The 16,307-nt window shown below is 45.3% G+C and overlaps 1 protein-coding gene across 1 annotated transcript; it reads right to left on the bottom strand.

Annotated features, from left to right (window-relative positions):
- Positions 1-7,228: 7,228 nt before the first annotated feature.
- On the bottom strand, positions 7,229-8,833 carry ankrd34bb (ankyrin repeat domain 34Bb). The gene has a single exon (XM_041186908.1). It carries the CDS (start codon positions 8,828-8,830, stop codon positions 7,229-7,231), a length of 1,602 nt encoding a protein of 533 aa, XP_041042842.1. The 5' UTR covers positions 8,831-8,833.
- Between the last annotated feature and the right edge of the window lie 7,474 nt (positions 8,834-16,307).

Raw genomic sequence — 16,307 nt, 5'->3', positions numbered from 1 at the left:
AGAAACCATCTCCCCCAGCAGTATCCAAAACGGAAATCTGTTAGAGAGGGAGATGGACCTAGGGGGTTCCTGCACCACCTGCCTTGTGCCTTTACTCTATCTGGTGGTCACCCATTCACTTTCTGCCTGTGCACTCCTTACCTGCAGTGTGACCACCTCAATGTCCGCACTATCCATGAAGATTCCAGCCCTGCAGATGCTCCATAGTGACTCCAGCCACTGGTCCAAATCCGAAACACAGATTTCAAGCAGCTGCAGCTGAAGATACTTCCTGCACACGGGGTCACCATGGACACTGGAAGTGTCCCTGAATTCCCACATCGCACAGGAGGGGCATTCCATTTGATAACTTCCCTGCCATAACTTGTCCTTAAATTACTCCCTTTAATTTTACTTCCTCTAGTTTAGAGAATATTAAGGACAATAGAAATACTCACCAAGCCCTATTTACCAAGGCCGCTGCTCTTCTTTCTGAGGAAAGGTAGAAAATGAAAAGATCACCTCCTTCCCTCTTCAGTGAACTCCCTCACTAACCAAACTCCAACTGAAGCACTCAAATATTGCCCAAGACAGCATTCAGTGCAGACAAGGCAGCACTGTAGATGGCTTGCTTTTATGCTCCCTGAATCTAGCTTCTGAAAACCTGTTTAAGCTGGTTATACAATCAAGTAGCTGCAAGCATAGCCTGAAAGACTCCTGTTTTAAAGATAGATTAAAACTCACCTTCTCCCAATCCAAAGAGCAACTTTTAGTTAATTGCTTAATTAAAGAAAGACTAGAATGTAGATAGAAATTAACACTTAAATTAACTTAACCCTTTATTTAAATTTAAAATCTTGTGGGGTGGGGTTTTCTGCACCTGCCCGCCACAGGGGTCTCCCGGTCATGCCGCAAGTCATTGGACTTCTGGTTGGGGCGCCATCTCGCCCGCGGAGGGTCCCGCCCATGATGGGGCTGGAAAATCCTGGCCTTAGTCTCATACCCACTCCAGTCTCTCTCAAACTGAATATAAAATTCAATCATATTATGGTAACTACTACCTATGGGCACCTTCATTATGAGGTCGTTAATTACTCCCATCTCATTGCGCAATACCAGGTCTAGCATAGCCTGCTCTCTGGTTGGCTCCAGAACATGCTGTTCTAAGGAATTATCCTGAAAACATTCAATGAACTACCTACCGAGGCTACCTTTCCCCATCTGACTTTTCCAGCCTATATGTAAATTAAAATCTTCCATGATTTTCTCACAAGCTCCAATTATTTCTTCCTTTATGCTCAGCCCTACCATGTGCTTACTGTTATGGGGCCTGTACACAACTCTCACAAGTGACTTCTTGCCTTTACCATTTCTCATCTCTACCCAGACTGTTTCCATATCCTGGTTTCCTGAGCTTAGGTCATCCCTCTCTATTGTGCTAATACCATCATTAACTAACAGAGCCACCCCTCCTTTTTCTTGCTTCCTGCCCTTCCTAAATATTCTGTACCCTTCAATATTCAGGTCCCAATCCACGTCCTCCTGCAGCCATGTCTCCATAATAGTTATCTAATCATAATTATTTATTTCTACTGTGCTCTCAATTCATCTGTTTTGTTTTGAAGTCTTCGTGCATTCAGATGCAGAGTTTTTTGTTTTATCCTTTTATTCTTTTTATAACCTTGAGATTCATCTGTTCATTTGCTGTTAGATTTGTACTCTCTATCCCTTCCTGTCATGATATCTTTTTCATTTCCTGTTATAATATATTTTTCTTTTGTCTTGTAACTGCTCTTTGGTTTACCACATCTTCCCAAATTTAACCCCTTGCCCCTACTATTTAGCTTAAAACTCTCTCTACTTCCTTAGTTATGCTTAAATGAGTGACCCCTTATTTTTAAACCATTCCCCCAAGTTCTAGACTCTCCCACAAAAGGAAACATTCTCTCCACGTCCACTCTGTCAAGACTCCTCAGGTTCTTAAAGGTTTCAATCAAGTCACCTATTATATCTTCCAAACTCCAGTGGATACAAACCTAACCTGTCCAACCTCTCCTCATAAGGCCAGCTGCCCTTTCCTGGTATTAGCCTAGTAAACCTTCTCGGAACTGCTTCTAACGCATTTACATTTTTCTTTAAATAAGGAGACCAATAATGTACACAGTACTCCAGATGTGGCCTCACTAGTGCCGTGTACAACTGAAGCATAACTTCCCTACTTTTGTATTCAATTCCCTCACAATAAATGATAACATTCTATTAGCTTTCCTGATTACCTGCTGTACCTGCATACTAACCTTTTGTGATTCATGATTCATGAACTAGGACACCCAGATTACTCTGAATCTCCGAGCTCTGCTATCTCTCACTGAGATAATATGATTATTTTTTATTATTCCTGCCAAAATGGACAAATCCACATTTGCCCACATTATACTCAATTTGCCAGGTCTTTGTCCACTAACTTAACCTATCTATGTCACTTTGTAGCCCCCTGAAGTCCTCCTCACAACTTACTTTCCTACTTATCTTTGAGTCATCAGCAAATTTAGCAACTATACCATCTGTCCCTTCATTCAAGTCATTTATATAAATGGTAAAAATTGAGGCACTGATCCCTGTAGCACACCATTCGTTACATCCTGCCAACCAGTGAAAGACCCATTTATGGCTACCCACTGTTTCCTGTTAGCTAGCCAATCTTCTGTCCATGCCAATATATTACCCCCTACATCATGGACTTTTATTTTCTGCAATAACCTTTGTGGCACCTTATAAAATACCTTCTGGAAATCTAAATACAGCACATTGAACGGTTCCCCTTTATCTACAGCACATTTGACTCTTTCAAAGATCTCCGATAAATTGGTTAAACATGATTTCCCTTTCACAAAACCATGTTGATTCTGCCTGATTGCCTGAAGCTTTTCTAGGTGCTCTGCCATAACATTTATTTTAATAATAGCTTTTAAGATTTTCCTTATGACAGATATTAAGCTAACTGGCCCGTAGTTTTCTGCTTTCTGCCTCCCTCCCTTTTTGAATAAAGGAGTTACATTTGCTATTTTCCAAACTCATGAACCCTTTCCCGAATCTAAGGAATTTTGAAAAGTTAAAACCAGCGCATCAAGTATCTCACTAGCCACTTCTTTCAAGACCCTAGGATGAAGTCCATCAGGACCTGGGGATTTGTCAGCCCGCAACTCCAACAATTTGGTCAATACCACTTCCGTGGTGATTGTAATTTTCCTAAGTTCCTTTCATTAAGATGTTATCAATTAATCCTATCTCGTTGCACAGTACCAGGCCTAGTAAAGCCTGCTCTCTGGTTGGCTCCAAAACGTGCTGTTCCAAGAAATATCCCAAAAACATTCTATGAATTCCTCATCTAGGCTACCTTTGACCATTTGATTTTTACAGTCTATCCGTAGATTAAAATTCCCCATGATTAATGCTGTACCTTTCTGACAAGCTCCCATTATCTCTTCCTTTATACTCTGTCCTAGCATGTAGTTACAATTAGGGGGCCTGTACACTACTCCCACAAGTGACTTTTTGCCTTGATTGTCTCTCATCTCAACCCAAACCGCTTCTACATTCTGGTCTCCTGAACTTAGGTCATCCCTCTTTATACCACTAATACCATCATCAATTAACAGAGCCATCCTCCACCTTTTCCTAGCTTCCTGAGCTTCCTAAATATCATGTACCCTTCAACATTCAGGTCTCAATGTATGTCAATCTGCAGCTACGTCTCTGTAATGGCTATTAGATCATGCTTATTTATTTCTATTTGTGCTTTTGTTTCGAATGCTGTGTGCATTTAGATACAGAGCCTTTAATTTTGTCCTTTTATTATTTTTGTAATATTTGGCCTTATCTGCTGATTTACTCTTAGATTTGTACTCACTGTCCCTACCTGTCACATTCTGTTTGTCATTTCCTATATTAGTACCTTTCTCTCTTGCATTGTCTCTACTCTTTTGTTTACCACATTGTCCCAAATGTGATTCCTTGCCCCAACTGACAATGTAAGTGCATAAGGGAAGTGGGTAGGATTTGTTGGGGAGAGTTCTGGCTGCTCCGGGCCTTATGGTGGGAGGGGGTCCGGTCAGGTCATGTCTGGTTGGCCTGGGCCTTGGTGGGTGGTGGGGGTTGGGGGGGATTCTGTTCAGGTTGGGTCAAGCCTTGGGCGGATTGGGTTGAGTCGGGCCTTGGGCCATGATGGGGGGCATTTGCTGGGGCGGGTCAGGCCAGGTCTTAGGGGTTGTTGGGTCAGGCCGGGCCTTGGGGGGGTCAGTCCAGGTCAGGCCTTGGGTCGGTTTAGGCCTTAGAGGGGTGGGGTGGGGTGGGGTGGTCAGGTCAGGTTGGACTTTGGGAGAGACGGTCGGGACAGGCTGGGCCTTGGGGGTGTTGGCTTGGGCCAAACCTTTGGTGGGGTTTCAGGTCTTGTCAGGCTTGGGGAGGCATTGGGACAGGTTTTGTGCGGGTGGAGGGAGGGTTCTTGTCAAGTTGGGCCTTAGGTGGGGGATATGGGTTGGGTCAGGCTTTTGGGGAGGTTTGGGTCAGGTCAGGCTCGGTTGGGTTGGATCAGGCCTTGGGGCTGTGGGGGGTAGGTGTCCAGTCAGGTCAGCTCAGGTCAAGCGGGCCTTATGGGGGTTCAGGTTGTGCCCTGGGTGTCGGGGTGTGTTGTATCAGGCTTTTTGGGTGGGGGGGGGGGATTGTTGGGTTAGGCCAGGCCTTGGCGGGGCAGTGTTTGGGTCAGGTCAGCCTTGTGGGTGGGGAGTCAGGTTGGGGAGATCAGGACGTGTTGGGTCCAGGGGAGGGGGAGAGGGAGAGGTCTGGTCAGGTGGGGCATTGGGGAAGATGGGTTGGTGGTGGTCCGGTTAGGAGCTGCTGGGCCTAGGGGAGGGTAGTGGGAAGGTGGGAAGTCCTGTGTGGGAGGTTGGGGAGATCCAATGGGTAGGGGGCTGGGGAGTCCCATGTGGGGTGGGGGTGGATGTCCCATGGGGGGTTGTTCCATGGGGAGGGCATAGGCAGGGGCTGATGGGAGCCCCTGGGATTTTGAGGGTGTGAGTGGAAACCTGTCGGGGTTGGGGGGTCGGAGTGGATCTGTACAATTATTACCCAGAAACTAGAAGTGGTTTTAATTCTGCTGACTTTTTCTGGGTAACTATTGATGTAACACCGTCAGAACCATCTGAAGTTTGTGATTTAAATCACATTTTCAAATGGTTCCCAGTGCAGGACAATTGCCCATGGGAAGCTTGCACTTCTGGGCAATTACTGTGCAATCCTTACCTGGGAATCTGTTACCTGTTCTCCACCACATCCCTAGAGCTCGGAGGTTACGGCCCATTTTGTTCTGAAATTTGTAAGCACGGGTTGGTTGATTGTGGTCAGTTCTCTGCCTGTTGTGAACAGCCGAAAGGATGTGCTGTTTGATATAATTTGCCAGTCACTGGGGTGTACGTCCTATGTATCTGGCATCACACCAACATTGAAATTCATATACCACATTACTCATTTGTGTGGTGGGTAGAATATTTTTTTGTCTTGACAGCAACATCCTGAAAATACCAGTCATGTTGCTACTGCATAGTAGTGGCGTAAAATGCTGTTTCACCAGTTGCTCAATTTTTTCTGATACCTTACCCTTCCATGGTAATTTGAGGAAAACTGGGCATTTTTCATGTCTGAAGGTGGCAGTCTTAGATCCATTTGTGAGTTGGCGCTATATACAGTGGGGAATGATCTGATAAGGGTAGCCATTACCTTACGGGATTGCGTTGCTGTGCCTATTTGGACATCAAGCTTGCATGGTGAGTGAATAGCTTGGGCCTGATTTCAAGGTTACCAATAAGGCCAATCTTGTAGCATGTTGGCCTGTAGGAATCTCAACGTGTATATTGACTAGTGAAGGTAGGCAACTGGTAGACATTAGTAGAGAATTCATTGGCAGATTTCTCAACTAGCACATCGAGGAAAGGAGGCTTATTAGACCGCTTCATTTCAAAGGTGAATTTGAGAGTGAGATGGAGGCCTTTAAGATGTGTAAAGAAATTCTTACATGCAACTGCAGATCCAAATATAGCAAACGTATCTTCTACGCATCGGAGACATGACAACACCATCTAGAACAACTAGCAGCATGTTACACCATTTTTAGTTTGCTGTTTGACACTTCTTCGCTCTACTACATGTCTTTTTCTCTTCTTTTATCAATTTTCCATTAAGTTTATTAAGCAGATAAGTAAATATAATTAATAAGATATAAAACTGAAAGAATTTCTGTAAAATTCATTCACAGGATGTGGGCATTGCTGGCTAGGCCAACATTTATTGCCCATCCCTAATTGCCCTTGAGAAGGTAGTGGTGAGCTGCCTTCTTGAATCGCTACAATCCCTGTGGTGTACGTACACCCACTGTGCTATTAGGGAGGGAGTTCCAGGGTTTTGACCCAGTGACAGTGAAGGAATGGCGATATATTTCCAAGTCAGGATGGTGAGTGACTTGGAGAGAAAGTTCCCAGGTGGTGGTGTTCCCATCTATCTACTGCCCTGGTCCTTCTAGATGGTCGTGAGTTTGGAAGATGCTTTGGTGAGTTTCTTCAGTGCATCTTATAGATGGTACCCCCTGCTGCTACAGTGCGTCGGTGGTGGAGGGAGTGAATGTTTGTGGAAGGGGTGCTAATCGAGTGGGCTGGTTTGTCCTGGACCTGCACAGATAGTTTCGCTGTGGGGTTATGCGAGTAGCTATCGGTAACCTACTGTACCAGTGTATGCTAAATAATTCTCTATAACCATAGGAATCGGTCACAATCATACAGAGGAGTAGAATTTAACAAGCATCCAGTACCATCATGTGTGGTTGTATCAAGATTTCTCATTTAATTGTAACTTTGTTTTAGCTTCTGATCACTCCACTCATTTACTGCATATAGTCTTTCAAAATCCTGTCAGTGAACTGAGCTTTGTGATCTATTGCTGAGATTTAATTAATTAATTTGATTTTGCGCACTCCAAGGCTGGAATATGATCTTTGCTGTTAGAGTGTCAAATCTTTTGTGAAGTGAGCATTATTGGAGGTGGCGCTAACCCTAAGGAAAGTTTGCTTCTCAAAATCACCTGGTGGAAAACAAATATTCATATTTTAATTCAACAGAAAATCTGTGTAGGCTAATGCCTTCCTCTCTAAAATCTGAGTGTATCCCTTGGTCTTCTACCAGTTATTCCAATGGGAAGGCCTTCACTGTCCAAATATTTCCTCAAAATTTGCCAGCTGTTTCATTTGCTCTAGCTGGACTGAATGCCTCCTGAACAACATCTTTTTGCTTTTTATATCTGTTCGTTTTTGACTGTTTGGAGCTGCTGGTATTAGAGGCTTTGCAGCACTGGAAAGTGACACAGGTCCTTTGTTGTTGGCTCCAATATCAGGAATTGGACGATGGGGATTTATATTTAGAGGCGGGAGGTAGCCTGGCCTTGTTTGTGCAATGTGGTCTAAGAGCAGTGTCCCTGAACCTCGCCTCTCCAGAATCCCAGCATGCTTCTTGCCTGCAGCTCTCAGAGAGCCAGTTGGAAAATTGTCAGGAGACTCTTTAGAACTGGTTAGCACGGATACCGGAGAAGAGGTCATTTTTTTCCGCTCCAATAATACTTTGCTTTCGTCCACTGCAGTTTGCTTTGAGCAGATTGTGAGTTGTGAGTCAGAATTATAGTGATCAATGCCCAAATTTCTTTTCTGAACAATGCTCTGTAAACTTGAAACAGAAATCGATTGTATTGAATCTGGATCCTGGTCCACAGGAACTGTGTTATTACGACATAGACTGGACTGAAGGGATTGGGAGTGTATTTCATCACAGGAAAATTTCCTTGGTGCAGTTAAAGCTGAAGCTTGACCTAAGGTTCTTAATAAAGCTGCAGTGTCTTTTACATCAATACTTTGATGCCTGGTGAAGAGTCGCTTGGGTAGAGTTAGGCCATTGATTTTCAGGGATAGGTCTTCTTCTGTGGTCAGGTCCTGCACCTCTTCATGAAATGAAGATGTTTTGTGATGAGAGGAGAGTGAAGGAGAAAGGGTCAGCCAAGGTTCAGAATGCAACCTTTGCAGCTGGAGAAAATTGGCCCTAGGTTGTGGCTGGCTGGGCTTGCTAGTAGGGGAAGCTGGTTCAGAGGAACCTTTGTCACTGAAGAGCTGAGCTGGATCTCTGAAGCTAAACACATGCTTATCTTTCACTGTATTGTTTGCTAGGGGAGGTGATGATGTTTTAAGCTCAATACCTGAGGGTGAGGTGCAAGGGACTGGTGAATGTCGATCTTCAATATCTGGAGAAGGGGGAACATTTAGATACTGCTTGGTTGTCTGCCTGCCAGAGGGCGATTTGTCCATTGTGATGATGATTACTTCTTTTCCTCTTGCTTTGCAGGCATCCAGCAGAACTTTAAGGGTCTCCTTATCATCAGAGTTCACAGAATAAACCAAAGCAGAACCACCTGAATGGTCTTCCACACTTGGGTCAGCTCCGTTTTTCAGCAGCAATGTTATGACCTCAGCACCAGCCCGCTCTACACATGCGTGCATTAAAGCAGTCTTCCCGGATTTGTCCTGAATATTAGGATCAGCATGATTTTCCAGAAGATATTTCACCATTTTCACTTTGCTGATGCTTTGTTGGTCCACATGTTTTGTCTTGCAAGCAATCATTAGAGGGGTTTCACCTCGCTCATTGCTTTCATTGATGTAAGCCCCACCTTCGAGCAATAATCTAGTGAGGCGCAGTCTGCTCAGATAGACAGCTTTCAACAGGGAGTTACCATCTGTGCGCATTTCCATGGCGTTGTCCATCTCCTAAATGATTAAGAGTTTTTAAATCTGACTCTCAGTAGCACTGCAATGGTAAAGAAAAAACATTTCAATCAGGCACACAATTCAGATCACGTGATAAATCTACATGTCACAAATTTTAATAGTTCTTTACAACCCAGGTTACATCTGCCAAACTTGCAAGTTTGGAAAGAAAGCTCACTTTGTGCAAAACTGTAGAACATCATTTGGAGGCTGCTGATCAGAAAATGGTGAGACCTTTGTCCTCTCAGGGTAGCACCTCAGTTATTTGAGGGTTGCTGAACCACAGCTTATGCTGTGATTTCACTATGGGTTAAGGCGAGGAGACAGACCACAAGTCTATCTCAGCCATAATGGGGATTGAACCCCACACTACTAGTGTTATTCTGAACCGTATGATTTTCCCCTGAAGTGGCCAATTAATGGCCAGAGGATGGGCTCGTTGTCCAATTAAAGATGGAAGCAGCAGGGTGTGATGCTAGGTAAGCAATAGGGAGGGCACTTCAAAGTTGATGAGCCCTCTCTCCAACTTTTTAAAATTTAATATAAAAAGTGGCTATTGCAGAGAGGCTACAATTGTGGACAGGTTGTGAGATGGCGGAGAGCGGCTGATTACAGTGGGCTGGATTTAATCTAGTCTGTTGTGGTGGGAAACATGGTGACTGCGCCCATGTAATCACAGGAGAGACCACAAGTGAGTTTCCCAGTGGCAGGAAAACCTCCCACGCCTAAGCTAGAGGTTGGGAGTGGGCCCATGGGGGAAATACACCCCAGTTGTAGCAAATTTTTTAAAAATTCTGTCATGGGATGTGGGAGGGGGAGGGGGGAGGGAGTGGGGGAGGAGGGAGGGGGTGGGGGGAGGAGGGAAGGGGTGGGGGGGAGGAGGGAGGCGGTGGGAGGAGGGGGGAGGAGGGAGGACGGAAGGGCCGGAGGGGGAATGGGGGAGGGGGAGGGGGAGGGGGAGGGGAGGGAGGGATGAAGGGATCACTCTTGCCTCTTTCGAAGGTAATTAGTGCCCAATTGAAAGACCTGGCATCGGGAAATGGGGAAGCCACTGAAATTCACCCCCGCCCTTGCCTCTAACTGTACCCATCCCCCTGTGGCTCTCCTTCCTGCCCATCCCGCCCACATTCACCTGTGGCCTGGATCCCTCAGCGATGCTAGGCCGCTCCCCGGCTCCCGGTGGCTCTGCTGGCAATGGAGAGCTGCTGGCCTCAAATGAGCCTGCAGCTCTTGGCGGGGTCCTGAATTCTGAATTCTGGGGAAGGCCTGATACTGACCAGTTAAGTGGCTAACAAGCACTTAATTTCGTTGGGCCTCCACATCAGAAGCGACATGTGTTTCCCACCAGTTCTCCAAACCAGGGTGACCAACTGTTCTGTACTTTAAGGGATTGTCCCTTAAAGTTTGTTCCGTGTCTTTTTATGGATGCCTTTTGTCCCGTATTTCTAGGACACTGATTCTGGGAGTCTGCAGGATGAGTCTAAGTGATTTGAGTGGACTGCACGAGTGAGTTGGCCAGCAGGGAGATGGTAGAGTTGTGACTCAGCAGGGTAATTTGTTTTGGTTGATTTTACCCCTGCAACCCTGCTATTATGGTCTCCAGGTTCCCCTCATTTTGTTTCATAAGATTTGGTCACCCTGCTTCAGTTGGGCTGAACCTACCAAGTTCTATTAAATTCTGTCCCAAGTGCATGTGTGTGGAGGGAGGGGTACAAAGTGGCAGAGGGGCTGATTACTGTATGGATGAAAAGGAGAGAGAGGCTGGGTATAGTGTGTGTATGTGAGGGAGGGAGAGGCAGTTTATAGTGTGTGTGTGGGAAAGAGAGGCTGTTTACAGTGTGTGTGTGAGGAAGAGAGAGGCAGTTTATAGTGTGTGTGGGAGAGAGGCAGTTTATAGTGTGTGAGGGAGAGAGAGGCCGTTTACAGTGTGTGTGAGGGAGAGAGAGGCTGTTTACAGTGTGTGTGTGAGGGAGAGAGAGGCAGTTTATAGTGTGTGAGGGAGAGAGAGGCTGTTTACAGTGTGTGTGTGAGGGAGAGAGAGGCAGTTTATAGTGTGTGTGGGAGAAAGAGGCAGTTTATAGTGTGTGTGGGGGAGAGAGGCAGTTTATAGTGTGTGAAGGAGAGAGAGGCAGTTCACAGTGTGTGTGAGGGAGAGAGAGGCTGTTTAGTGTGTGTGTGAGGGAGAGAGAGGCAGTTTATAGTGTGTGTGGGAGAGAGAGGCAGTTTATAGTGTGTGTGGGGGAAAGAGAGGCTGTTTACAATGTGTGTGTATGAGGGAGAGAGAGGCTGTTTATGATGTGTGTGTGTGAGGCAGAGAGAGGCTGTTTACAGTGTGCGTATGAGGCAGAGGGAGGCTGTTTACAGTGTGTGTGTGAGGCAGAGAGAGGCTGTTTACAGTGTGTGTATGAGGCAGAGAGAGGCTGTTTACAGTGTGTGTGTGAGGCAGAGAGAGGCTGTTTACAGTGTGTGTGTGAGGCAGAGAGAGGCTGTTTACAGTGTGTGTGTGAGGGAGAGTGAGGCTGTTTACAGTGTGTGTTTGAGGGAGAGAGAGGCTGTTTACAGTGTGTATGTGTGAGGCAGAGAGAGGCTGTTTACAGTGTGTGTGTGAGGGAGAGTGAGGCTGTTTACAGTGTGTGTTTGAGGGAGAGAGAGGCTGTTAACAGTGTGTGTGTGTGTGAGAGAGAGAGATGCTGATGACCATTTTTTTTTGGCATTTAAATTCTTCAGTTCCTGAGGCAGCTCTCTGCCTTCAGGGAGTTCTCTGTGAGCACTCCCCTGCGCCATTGCTGACTTCAGTGCTTGCCCTCCTGCCACCCCCCAGCCCGGCAGCGCTGAGCCTTTCAGTGCGCCTTTCACGCTGGCTGGCCATTAAATGGTCAGCCAATGCGAAATACGTGATCGTGGGCTGAATACGGCTGGGTTCTGTTACCTGGCTGCTCCTGGGCCTGCCGATCGCGAGTGCCCGCTGAACTATAATTCCTGCCCAGTGTGTGTGAGGGAGAGAGGTCTGCACTGGAGTGCTGCTTTGGGCTGCAGTAGAGTGCTTAAGTTGGAGTTTGGTGACTGAGGGTTAATTAAGGGGGTTAATTTCTTTCCAAAGTCCAGTCTTTCTTTAATGTAGTAATTAACTATAAGTTGCTGTTTGGTTTGGAAGAAGGCGAGTTTTAGGCCAGCTTTAAAACAGGGCTTATACAGGCTCTGTTTGCAGCTACAGCTAGTTAATTAGATAACTGGTTTAAATAGGTTTTCAGAGGCTAGATTCAGAGACTATGAAAACAGGCCATCTTACAGTGCTGACTTTGTCTGCACTGGAATGCTGCTTTGGGCTGCAGTAGAGTGCTTAAGTTAGAGTTTGGTGACTGAGGGAGATCGGTGAGGAGGGAACGAGGTGATCCTTTGAATACTGTGAGTACAGTCAGGTAAGCATTTACTACTTTTATCGCTTATAGTTTTTAAGATCTTATTTTGTGGTTCGTTGTTTGTTAGGGCTTTATTCTGTAACAACGAGGGGCAGGGAAGAAGGACCCTGGAGCAATTGATATTATTTGATATTAAGTATCTTCCAAAAGGTTTAATTTAATTTTAAGTGGTAAGTCATGGCAGGAGAGCTCAAAGCCGTGGTTCACTCTGTCTGTTCTTTTTGGGAAGCCGAGAATATTTCCAGCATGTGTGCGGGAAGTATCTTCAGCTCCAGCTCCTGGAAACCTGGGTTTTGGAGCTGGAGCGGTGGCTGGGGACAGTGTGGAGCAACCGCGAGGCGGAGAGTATCGTGGATAGCATGTATAGAGTGGTGGTCACACCGTAGGCTAAGAGTCCACAGGCAGGAAGGAAATGGATGACCACCAGGCAGAGCAAGAGGACTAGGCAGACAGTGCAGGAATCTCCTGTGGCTATTCCCCTGCAAAACAGATATACCACTTTGGACACTGTTGAGGGGAATGGCCTCTCCGGTGAAAGCAACAACAGCCAAATTCGTTGCACCAGGGTTGGCTCTGCTGCACAGGGGAGGAGCAAAGAGTGTGACAATGCAATATTATAGGGGATTCAATTGTAAGGGGAATAGATAGGTGTTTCTGTGGCTGCAAATGAGACCCCAGGTTGGTATGTTGCCTCCCTGGTGCTAGGGCCAAGGATGTCTCAGAGCGGCTACAGGACACTCTGAAGGGGGAGGGAGAACAGCCAGTGGTCGTAGTACACATTGGGACAAGCAGCATAGGTAAAAAAAAGGGATGAGGTCCTAAAAGCAGAAATTAGGGAATTAGGAAGTAAGTTGAAAAGTAGGACCTCAAAGATAGTGATCTCAGGATTACTGCCAGTGCCACATGCCAGTCAGAGTAGAAACAGCAGGATATATCAGATGAATACATGGCTGAACAGATGGTGTGAGGGAGAGGGTTTCAGATTCCTGGGACATTGGAACTGGTTCTGGGGGATGTGGGACCAGTACAAACTTATCAAGGACAAGAACAAAAGACAGAAAGGGTAATAAGAAAAGTGAAAGGCAGAGAAATCAAGGGCAAGAATCAAAGAGGGCCTCAGTGAAAAATAGTGGGAACAGGACAAGTAATGTTAAAAAGACAAGCCTTAAGGCTTTGTGCCTTAACGCGAGGAGCATTCGCAATAAAGTGGATGAGTTAACCGCGCAAATAGATGTAAACAGGTATAATATAGTCTTGATTACGGAGACATGACTGCAGGGATGGGAATTGAACATCCAGGGGTATTCAGTATTTAGGATGGACAGACAAAAAGGAAAACGTGGTGGAGTTGCATTGCTGGTTAAAGAGGAAATCAACACAATTGTGAAGAAAGCTAATAGCTCCGACAATGTGGAATCTGTATGGGTAGAGCTGAGAAACACTAAGGAGCAAAAAACATTAGTGGAGGTTGTGTGTAGACCCCAAACTGTAATGGTGTTGTTAATAATGTCATTAAACAGGAAATTAGAGGTGCATGCAATAAAGGAACATCTGTATTTATGGGTGACTTTAATCTGCATATAGATTTGGGCAAATCAGATTAGTAACAATACTGTGGAGGAGGAATTCTTGGAGTATATACGGGGTGGTTTTCTGGACCAATATGTTGAGAAATCAACTGGAGAACACGCCATCCTAGACTGGGGATTGTGTAATGAGAAAGGAATAATCGGCAACTTAGTTGTGCGAGGCCCCTTGGGGATAAGCGACCAAAATATGATAGAATTCGTCATCAAAATTGAGAGTGACATGGTTGATTCTGAGACTAGGGTCCTGAATCTTAATAAAGGAAACCATGATGGTATGAAGCATGAGTTGGCTATGATGGATTGGGAAACGTTACTTAAAGGGATGATGGGGTAAAGGCAATGGAAAACATTCAAAGTGCACATGGGTGAACTGCAACAATTGTTAATTCCTGTCTGGCGCAAAAGTAAAACAGGAAAGGTGGCCAAATCATGGCTTACGATGAAAATTATAGATAGTATTAGATCCAAGGAAGAGGCATACAAATTGGCCAGAAAAAATAACAGGCCTGAGGATTGGGAGCACTGTAGAATTCAGCAAAGGAGGACCAAGGGATTGATTAAGAAAAGGAAAATAAAGTACAAGAGTAAGCTTGTGGGGAACATAAAAACTGACTGTAAAAGTTTCTATAGGTATGTGAAGAGAAAAAGATTGGTGAAGACAAATGAAGACAAAAGTCCCTTACAGTCAGAAGCAGGGGAATTTATAATGGGGGAACAAAGAAATGGCTGACCAACTAAATACATACTTTGGTTCTGTCTTCACAAAGGAGGACACAAATCATACACCAGAAATGTTGGGGACACAGGGTTTAGTGAGAGGGAGGAACTGAGAGAAATCAGTATTAGTAGGTAAACGGTGTTGGTGAAATTGATGGGATTGAAGGCTGATAAATCCCCAGGGCCTGATAATCTACATCCCAGAGTACTTAAGGAAGTGGCCCTCGAAATAGTGGATGCATTGGTGGCTATCTTCCGAGATTCTATAGACTCTGGGACAGTTCCTACAGATTGGAGGGTAGCTAATGTAACGCCCTATTTAAAAAGGGAGGCAGAGAGAAAACAGGGAATTATAGACCAGTCAGCCTGACATCGGTAGTGGGGAAATTCTAGAGTCCATTATAAAAGATTTGATAGCTGAGCACTTGGAAAATAGTGGCAGCATAGGACAGAGTCAGCATGGATTTACGAAAGGGAAATCATGCTTGACAAATCTACTGGAATTTTTCGAGGATGTAACTAGTAGAGTGAATGAGGGGGAGCCAGTGGATGTGGTTAATTTGGACTTACGGACGGCTTTCGACAAAGTCCCACATAAGAGATTTGCCTGTAAAATTAAAGTACTTGGGATTGTGCGTAGTGTATTGAATTGGGTAGAAAACTGGATGGCAGACAGGAACAAAGAATAGGAATATACAAGTCTTTTTCCAAATGACAGGCAGTGACTAGTGGGGTACCGCAGGGATCGGTGCTGGGACCCCAGCTATTCACAATATATATTAATGATTTAGATGATGGAACTAAATGTAATATCTCCAAATTTGCATTTGACACAAAGCTGGGTGGGAGGGTGAGCTGTGAGGATGCAACAGAGATGCTTCAGTGTGATTTGGACAAGCTGAGTGAGTGGGCAAATGCATGGCAGATGCAGTATAATGTGGATAAATGTGAGGTTATCCACTTTGCTGGCAAAAACAGGATGACAGATTATTATCTGAATGGCTATAAATTGAGAGAGGGGAATATGCAACGAGACCTGGGTGGCCTTGTACACCAGTCGCTGAAGGTAAGCATGCAGGTGCAGCAGGCGGTAAAGAAGGCAAATGGTATGTTGGCCTTCATAGCAAGAGAAGTCGAGTACAGGAGCAGGGATGTCTTGCTGCAATTATACAGGGCCTTGGCGAGACCACACCTGGAATATTGTGCGTAGTTTTGATCTCCTTATCTGAGGAAGAATGTTCTTGCTATAGAGGGACTGCAGCGAAGGTTTACCAGACTGATTCCTGGGATGGCAGGACTGACATATGAGGAGAGATTGAGTTGGTTGTGGATTATATCCGCTGGAGTTCAGAAGAATGAGGGGGAATCTCATAGAAACCTATGAAATTCTAAGAGTATTCACAGGCTAGGTGCAGGAAGGATGTTCCCAATGATGGGGGAGTCCAGAACCAGGGGTCACAGTCTGAGGATATGGGGTAGACCATTTAGGACTGAGATGAGGAGAAATTTCTTCACCCAGAGAGTGGTGAACCTGTGGAATTCACTACCACAGAAAGTAGTTGAGGCCAAAACATTGTATGTTTTCAAGAATGAGTTAGATATGAGGCGAAAGGGATCAAAGGATATGGGGAGAAAGCAGGAGCAGGCTATTGAGTTGGATGATCAGCCATGATCATAATGAATGGTGGAGCAGGCTCGAAGGGCCGAATGGCCTACTCCTATTCCTATTTTCTATGTTTGTATAACAAT

Source organism: Carcharodon carcharias, chromosome 4 (genome assembly GCF_017639515.1).
Source record: "Carcharodon carcharias isolate sCarCar2 chromosome 4, sCarCar2.pri, whole genome shotgun sequence".
Classification (NCBI taxonomy): Eukaryota; Metazoa; Chordata; class Chondrichthyes; order Lamniformes; family Lamnidae; genus Carcharodon; species Carcharodon carcharias.
The sequence above is the reverse complement of the archived record's forward strand: the minus strand, read 5'-3'. Positions and strand labels throughout refer to the sequence as shown.

What these genes read in the sequence shown, in the direction of transcription:
- ankrd34bb (XM_041186908.1), bottom strand. Translation starts at nt 8,830, where the DNA reads ATGGACAACGCCATGGAAATGCGCACAGATGGTAACTCCCTGTTGAAA.